Source organism: Astyanax mexicanus, chromosome 22 (assembly GCF_023375975.1).
Source record: "Astyanax mexicanus isolate ESR-SI-001 chromosome 22, AstMex3_surface, whole genome shotgun sequence".
Taxonomy (NCBI): Eukaryota; Metazoa; Chordata; class Actinopteri; order Characiformes; family Acestrorhamphidae; genus Astyanax; species Astyanax mexicanus.
In genome coordinates this window covers 11,866,921-11,876,196 of record NC_064429.1, presented here as the reverse complement: position 1 = coordinate 11,876,196, position 9,276 = coordinate 11,866,921, and the positions used below count along the sequence as shown (strand labels likewise).

General features: G+C 38.3%; 1 protein-coding gene across 4 annotated transcripts in view; it reads right to left on the bottom strand.

Moving 5' to 3' along the window:
* Positions 1-3,462: 3,462 nt before the first annotated feature.
* LOC107197403 (uncharacterized) overlaps positions 3,463-9,276 on the bottom strand; it is a 63,715-nt gene continuing 57,901 nt past the window's right edge. For 3 of the 4 annotated variants that reach the window (XM_049470497.1, XM_049470499.1, XM_049470495.1), the window contains 3 exons: positions 8,033-8,332; positions 7,644-7,934; positions 3,463-5,275 (listed from right to left, as the gene is read on the bottom strand). In XM_049470497.1, the coding sequence (XP_049326454.1) occupies positions 5,016-5,275; positions 7,644-7,934; positions 8,033-8,162 (681 nt within the window). In that variant the 5' untranslated portion in view covers positions 8,163-8,332 and the 3' untranslated portion in view covers positions 3,463-5,015. The remainder of the gene's footprint in view (positions 5,276-7,643; positions 7,935-8,032; positions 8,333-9,276) is intronic. The other variant, XM_049470498.1, reaches the window with a different exon arrangement.

The following is a 9,276-nucleotide window of genomic DNA, read 5'->3' as shown; positions in this document are numbered from 1 at the left end:
TAAGCAAAATAATATGTCAATGGGTTAAGCACATATTTCTTAGTATTTTTTTTTGTATTTGCTCAAAATCGTAAAATGAGTAAAGTTGTAAAGTAAGACCTAAATCAAGCAACAATTCCTTATTCTATTAACTTCTGTTTCCTCACTTTCATATAATCTTTCTTGTTCTTGTTTCTGCATCAACAAAACTGTCTGACTGTTCTCTGAATAAATCTGACAAAAGCTATTTGGGAGTGTGGACTGAATTTTTACTGTGTAAAAATGTCAGATTTCTTTAGGTTATTGTTATGCAATTAAATCATTTTAAATGATAATACAATTAATAACAATATAAGAAATGTCTTAAAGTGATTAATGCACTGGTCATACTGTAACTGGCTAAAATATTTGTGAGAAAATACAATGGGCAGTGTTAGGGTCTGCACAAATTTATTGTTGAGTTCACACTCTTATACTGATAACTTAATGAAATTATGGTGACAGGCTTGGATAAACAAGAAATAAAACAAATTGGAATTTTACATTTCCAGTCAATTATTTATTCTAATGCATAATTTACCATGATTACAGAAACAAAATGAACATTGTTGTTTTATTCTATAAACTACAGACAACATTTCTCCCAAATTCCAAATAAAAGTATTTTGTCATTTAGAGCGCTTATTTACAGAAAATGAGAAATGACTGAAATAACAAAAAAGATGCAGAGCTTTCAGACCTCAAATAATGCAAAGAAAACAAGTTCATATTCATAAAGTTTTAAGAGTTCAGAAATCAATCTTGGCATCATGTTCTCCTCCACCAGTCTTACACACTGCTTTTGGATAACTTTATGCTGCTCTACTCCTGGTGTAAAAATTCAAGCAGTTCAGTTTGGTGGTTTGATGGTTTGTGATCATCCATCTTCCTCTTGATTATAGATTATAGCTTTTAATTTGGTAAAATAATAAAAACTCATCATATTTAAGTGATCTCTTATTTCTTTAACAGAGCTGTATATGCATGCTAAGATGAAGCAGAATCTGACAGGTACATGGTATCTGGCACAACACCAGCAGTTGCTGAATATGACCAGCTATCGTTGAACCTATCCAATAAGGCGGTGGGTGAAACCCTCATACAGGCTACTAAAGCTTTGATTGGTTGCTTATTTCATCATATGTAATGCAACCAATCAGGTAAGGCTGTTGGCAGTACATTTAAAACAGCTTATGCACCAATCACCAAGCACACGAGATACATATTTTCATGAATCAGAGAACAACGTTCCCATATGTCTGGGAACTGTCTGAACTGTCTACTCTTTGATGACGTCAACAACATGCAGAACTGCAAGAGACCTACAGGGGGCGTGGTTTTACACAAGCACCTCATTACGGTCTGGAAATTAGGTGTGTTCAGGTACATTTCTGGAGTTTTGCTTGTTTATCTTGGTAACAGAAAACACAGGAGCTCCACTGACTGAATAAAACCTAGACAGACGCCAACAAAAGCAGGATAAAAATACTTCTTGTTTCTTGTTGTTTTTGATTATTTATATTAAGTAAGTAATAATACTAAATTAGGTTAATCAACGATGCTGTACTTGTTGCATTTAGTTACTCATTCCATTTAGTCAATCTATTGAACAAAAAAGTAAATAAAAACTCTATAAAAAATGTTCTATAATTATTTACGGCCACACCCTGCTTACGAGATGTAAAGGAAATAACTCTTCACAGAAAGCAGATATACATAGTACACATAGTTAATGAAAAATACAATAAAATATAACGTATAAGAGTCTTTTTTAATGTGTAGTTAGACACGGTGAAACACAGTGAACTCAAGTTGTTGTAAATGTTAAAAAGATGACTGTAGATATCAGTCAAACAGAAAGTGCAAAAACGCAGGTCTTTAACAGCATTAATTACATGCTACAGTAGTTCTGGCTTACAGGCTAACAGCAGGCTCAGTAGCTTAAGATTTAATACACAGAAGCTGTGTTTACACACCCGTCCACACACTCTCACACACTCTTTCACACACTATATCAAACATGCTCTCTCACACACACACACACTCACTCTATCACAAAGTGTTATTTAGTGTAAAAGTAACCACAGCAAGAAGGATGTTTAATGCATTATTTGTTGCTACCATAAAAAAATTATCTGGCACCGATTTAAAGCAGCATTAGTTAGAATTGGCGCATAGACTCCCCCTACAGTTGGGAAATGTAAGTTTGTGTTTTGAGCCTCTTTTTTTAAAGTGATTTCACCTCGGCAGACACATTTTCAGTATTAAATCTTGTGCATCTGCTGGAGTTGCAGCGCTCCCGTCATCTCAATAATTTGGTGTACGAGTTTGGTACACAAGTCAGATGGACAGGTTCACCCAGGGCCGCCGCTCTGCATACGCAGACAACGCAGCCAGCGTTAGGCCTCAACCATTTTGCAGTTGCAGGGAGCCAAATTGACTGAGAATGAAATGTGTTGAAATTATGACATTATTAAATTTAAAACCCAATGTGAATTATTTATGATACGCTCATCTTTTTTGTCTTTAAACATTGCATGGGGCACCTACTCTACTACTTAAAAGCGGCACGTTATTATTTTTGTGCATAATATAATGCCCCCACCCCTATTGCCTGAAATAGTCCTAACTAAAGTAGCAACGCTACTTGAGTTTGGCAGGAGACAAGTTCACCGTGCGAAGTTGCTACTAAATGGTAATTCAACTATGAAGCGACGGTTTGAGTCTGGAGCTGAGAAGAAGAAAAAGAAGCAGAAAGATGAGGCCCATGCATCCCTTTCTGGTGAGTAACTTCGATGATAAAGGTTTAAATAGTTTTGATTACTTCATGTTCAGTGGTGTTGCCTGAGCTAGTTACGTTGGCTTTGCTGATTTGGTAGCTTTAAACGCTTAACTAGAAACTAATCTGGGTATTGCAAGGCACGTGGCACGTTTGCAAATAGTAGTAGTGTAGTTTGAAGATTTTTAGTGACTTTAATAAAAAATTAATAAACAGAGTAGCCTACCTATTGACTAATGCCATCAGTGCACTATCCAAATGGTCTGTATGACAGCAGGATCAGACAGCTCTATAGATTTTGACAGGCTGATATAAATACACCACGAATATAAACGATAATTTCATAACCTTTAAGGCTGGCTTGTGTAAATGACGTGTCCACTGCTTAAAATAGACATGCATCGTTTCATTTATTATTTATACATTATAAATAGTACTCTTGTGCTGTTCTTCACTGTTATTGGCCTTACTTATAACGTTGTAAATATTCACAGTTACATGTGTAATTTTAATAAATAGTAAAATTTTGCGTAAACCTTTTGTGTGTGTGTGTGTGTGTGTTTTTTTTTTTTTTTTTTTTTTTTTGGGGGGGGGGGGGGGGGGGGGGGCCTCCCTGACCAGTTATGCTTAGGGCCTCCAAAACCTTAGCAGCGGCCCTGAGTTCACCTTGGAGAATCTTGAACCAAACATGCACTTGAAAGAAATTAGGCTTAGTGATGAACTATATGTATCTTTAAATAAGAAATCAGAATACAGAATGCTGTGTAGTCTGAGATTAGACTTAATCCCAGTCTAGGAAACCTGAGAGTTCAGAGAATTAAGGTCTGTTTCTCTAAAGCTCTATCTGGACGGGTTTAGTTTCTCAGGGGGGCGTCTGTGTAAAATATTTAACACTTCTACTCAGAGATAAAACTCCTGTATCCGGACTGCAATTTAAAAAACAGGAGGATCAGTGAGTCACATGACATCAGAGCGTTCAGTAGCTCCTCCATTTCCACTCACTGTTGTGTTTTTACTTGAATCTCTGTGGAAACCGTGGCTCGCCCAAAGTGTAATTACGGTGTGCAGCAGTGGACAAATAACTATTTTATTAAAGGCGAGGAGATGAAACTCAGAGATGAAAGTCAGAGAAAAACAGTAGATAATTCAGCCTGTAATTTTCTCAGAGGACGTCTGAGAAATAAAACACCTACATGATCGTTCTGGATGGGAATAAAATCACAGAGGATAAAAAAGAAAAACATAAAAGAGAAAATTACCCAGAACCCCCTGAGAAACTAATCCCGTCCAGATAAAGCTTAATAAATAATTTCTTGATCTACTTGATTTAAATGTGTGTAGAGATGTAACATTGTCGCAGTTTCTGATTGAATACAGACGTTTAACATGTCGGATGTTTGCATGTGAACATATTTAGCATATTATATTACTAATTTCTCTCCTTCTCCAATCAGACGATAGCTTTATTCAGATCATGAAGGTTTTCTAGTGTGTTTGAGCTATTACTCAGATAATATAATAATTATCAGATTATAATGCTGTATGAGAATGCAGCCTGTTAGGAGGGTAGAAGAATGTTCTGCTTCTGCTTCTATATCTTTTTTTTTTCCAATATCATCTATTTGCAGCATCGCAGCACCATACATCACCACAGCGCCAGGCCTGCAGCTCCAGGACAAGAGATTTTTAATCATGCGCCACCTACAGCTCTGGAGAAGGTAACTGCAAATGGATGTACCCCGTCTTTTCTCTCTGTCTCTCTCTCTCTTTTGCCCAGTTTACACTTGCAATGAAATCCAGAATATTTGCAGGATTTATTATCCAGATTTTTTTTGCTATGCTATATTTTTTAAGTTGTAAATTCTGTGCATCACGGAATATATCTATCAGTATGCTGTATGTGTAAAAGCACAATTCTGTATAAAGTCTGGATCTGAGTGCATGTGTGAAACGAGCCAGTCTCTGCTGTTCCTCAATCCTGTATTAACGCTGTAACTGAATGGGAATAAAAGCTCGTGGTTCAGTAGAACAGACGGTCGGATCTGTGGTGTGAAACAGAATGCAGTAGATGTGAGCAGGTTAGAGAGGTATGAGTGAGAATCATTTAGAAGGCACAGGACCTGCATTTCCCGTTAAATCTGCTGCTGAATTAACGATCATGTGCACCAGCAGCTTTCAGTGAAGATAAACCCGCAGGAGCTGATGATTCTTCAGGGCTCTAGGTGGGATTGTCTTGATTGAGGGCATCAGCTGCTCCCATGTCCACCGGTTGTTCAGTCTGTTCTCTAGTTCTGATCAGATGGAGAACTCGTGGCACAACAAACACTCCCAGAATGACTCCAATAGCCAGCCCTATAATCACAAAAATCCCTCCTCCGACCCCCAGTCCCTTCTGATATCCAGCACCGTACCCGTCCTCACGCCCAGCAGCGTACCCGTCCTTATATCTCTCCTTACAGATCCGGCTATGCTGCTCATCTGAAACATCAACACACACACAAATCACACACACAACACAGTTCAGGAGTTCTGATCAGCAGTTTTTCACGACTGGTTTAATATCATAACAAATAAACAGGACAGAGGACAGACAGAGTTTAATTGTGTCCATCCTCTTAAATCTTTTTTTTTCTTTGTTTTCTGAAATACAGTTGGTCATAAAACTCTTCCACTTCCTCACTGTCTGCAGCAGCTAGTAAAAGAAAATATTCAGACAAACGAGTCGATTAGGAAAAACACCGTGTCTACATCAACCCGTCAATTAGTATTCATGGCCCTGCCCAGCTAGACTCACTGCAGAGAAGTGGAGGGACATCGCAGTGCTGTTAGCCAATCAGAGGCGATACATTTGCATGTATGAATATTCATGAGCAAGGGCTGAAATCCTGTCGTTCTTTCCCGCCCACTCCTCCTCAATAGTAAAGAAAGTTATATCAGCAAATATCAGAGGAGCTCAGCAGACGAGGGTATTCCACACAGAGCTGACACTGCTACATTAACATATAGTCTATGGTGTAGCCTTCGCTGTTGTGAGCATTTATATTTGTGAGCTGGTGTGTCTGTAGGGTGGCATATGTGGCTATGTGTTGGTTACAGTGTAGAATCGATGCAAAAGCATAAACTTGCCATAAAAAGTCCTATAAAAAAAGTGACTTTAGTGGGGCTCTGAGTGGTCCAGTGGTTTAAGGCGCTGCCACTATGATAAGGAGATCTCTGAATTTGAATCCTAATCATCCTGCTGGAGTTGTTTACTCTCTCTAGGTGGTTAGACGCCACCTTAACATAAAAATGACAACAAGAATTGTGGAGTTCAGGACTTATAGTTGTCCTGTGGACAGATTTAGCAGATCCACCTGAGCTGTGGATCTCTGCAGCTCCTCCAGAGTGACCATGGGTCAATCTTGCTGGATCTGTCAGTTTGAGTGGATCATGGCCGTGTCTTGGTAGGTTTGTAGAAACAGTTGTAGAATAACTTTTTCAGGTTCATTGGGTTTTTGGATGATGGATTGATGGGACAGAGCTGCTTGGGATGATCAAAGCTTGGGAGATGTGTTTTTATAACCTAACCCTGGTTTAAACCTTTTCTCCACATTAACTTTATCTCTGACCCGTCTGCTGATTTCCTTTTTGGTCTTCATGATGCTGTTTGTTCACTGGTGTTCTATAACAAACTATTGAGGCCTTCACAGTTAAACTTCTGTGCTCCCAACACGAACATTAGAGTGAACAAACAGTGAAATATGACCGGTTCTGTCATGTTTGGGCCTGTAGCCGGATAACTAGCAGCATAAGCATCACAACACAGACCCACAGTTTCACACAGTCGAGGCCCAGATCACTTATGCTTACATATTTAAGCTTCACATGTGAAAGTACACAGTTAAGTGAACCGTGTTATGAGTGTTTTCACTGTTTTCAGCCACATTTAACACACTGGTTCATCCTAAATGTGTAAGCATGACTTTTTTTTAAGGCTTTTTATTAAATGTTTGTTATTCAGTGTGGTTTGATTTAGATATCCTAATCAGTTAAGATTTATAATTTATAATTTAACTCATACCTACAGAGCTTTCCTCAAGGTGTTTCCTTCCATAGCTGGCCTTCACTCAACAGCACCTTCACTAGCTCAGATTAGCTTTTAGCTTCTCTAGCTTTAGCCTCCTGGATCACCAAACTGATCTAATCTTCTGTGAATCCTGTGGGAAGATTTTTTTTTAAATGGTCATAATTCTTACAAATTGGCCAAGAAACACTTCACTAGCATACAGTAATTACAGTGGCTTGCTTTTTCACATTTTCTCACATTTTAAATGATAGACCAACACAAAGTAGCACATGACTGTGAAGTGAAACGAAAATAATACTGAAAATAACAATGTTTTAAAACAAAAATTATAAAAAATCTGAAAAGTGTGACGTGCAAAAGTATTCATCCCTCGCTATATCAATACTTAGTAGATCCACCTTTCATTGCAATTACAGCTGCAAGTCCTTTTGGGTTTGTCTCTACCAGCTTTAATCATCTAGAGACTGAGATTTTTACACCATTCTTCTTCATAAAACAGCTGAAGCTTAATAAAATATATAAATACACAATTTTGTGGTTGTAAGGTGACAAAATGTAGAAAAAGTTCAAGAGGTATAAATACTTTTACTTTAAAGTTTAGGGGTTTTGTAATTGTTTCTGCTGGATGTTCTTTCGTAATTTAAGGTCTATGGTTCTGTCTCTTCCATGTTCTAAATTCTCTTTATTCAACCACAGCATGATAAAAACAGATTTCCATTAATTTAATCCAGTTCCATCTCTTTAAGCACCAATAATCCAATAAAACCAATAATCCCATACCTGTAACAGTGACGGTGTAGATGAGAATATCCTCTTTATTCCGGATGTCCCTGACGGTGTAAACTCCACTATCAGACACATTCATATCTCTCAGCTCCAGAACAGATGACAGAGATGTTCTGTGTTTATATTCAGGTTCACTCTGCAGTGATTCTCCATCCACTGTACATATCTGATCCCTGGATCCAGCAGCTGATCCTGTTCTGTTATAGATCACCTGCACTGGATCTGATATCTTCAGCTGCAGCAGTAGAGATTCTCCAGGCTCTATCTCAACATTAGAGGTTACAGCTGAGGGTAAAACCAGCAGAACCGGCGTTAAACCAGACAGAACATCACAACATCTAAATCTACATCTCTGAGCTTCTTCCAGCAGTGTTCACACTCACCCTCTATCTGGAGACGAACATCACAGAAGTCTCTACGATTACACTCACAGGTGTACCAGTCCCTCTTACTGTAATCAGCTTTACTGATGATCAGAGAGAGATTCCCCTTCAGGTATTCATCATGGATCATGTGATATCCCTCCTTCACTGATCTGCAGCCAGTCTGATTACACTCTGCCAAAATATCAAAGCGTAGGTGTGAGACGGTCCAGCTGGCCAGTCCAGAACATCTCTCAGAGCAGGGCAGAACAGCAGACTCATAGAGCTTCACCTTCACTGTAGTGAACTGTGATTCAGATCCTGAAAATAGAAACAAAATAACAAACTTAACAAACTAAATCTTTAAATATGCTCGTAATACACGCTGGATTATGGCAAAACTTGCAGTATGCAGTTACTCCTCAGACACTCTATTGGGTAGTGTACCTCTTGGTGAGATATCTCTTCTAGCTCATTGGACAGAGAGAAGCAGGATGATCATTTTGTAAAACTCTTCACCGCAGGTTTAAGAAAAGCATCACATCATCAAAACAAACAAAACATCACATCTGACTGGCTTCATTAATCAGCAGTGTAGCTTCTGTTTTAAACACAGTTTTTCTCCATAATAGCCTCTTTGCTAGCTAATGCTAACCGAGTACTTTAGCTCAGCTCAGCTAATGCTAAACAGCTACTTTAGTTCAGCTCAGCTAATGCTATCTGGCTACTTTATCCCAGGCCAGTTAAACGCTGACTGGCTTCTTTAGCCCAGATCAGCTAACGGTAATCAGCTACTTTATCTCAAATAACGCTAACTTGGCTAACGCTAATTCAGCACACAGCCAGCTCAATGCTATGTCACACTAACTTATAGCTAAAGGAGAAAAGCAGTCTCCTGTTTATAACTTTTAAAACTCTAAAACAGGGTTTAATCTAGCCAAATCAATAAAACAAGAAGCCAAATGCAACAAAAGGATAAAACAGGGGATATTCGAGTTTCCCAAATAGCAAATACAGCGTTAGCATTTTTTTATATATATTACCTGTTAACATCACTGACTCACTGAGGGAAGATAATATTGCTGTACTTTTTATTTGGGTTATTTATTTTAACTCAACTCCACCTTTTCTGATCTGACTTTGATTTCAGCTAGACCCTCATCTCATCAGTTGCAACCAGAGATGATATTCTAGAAGAAATGAATTCCTGGCAGGGACCACCCAAACACAATATAAGAGATTAAATATTGTGTCCAACCACAGAC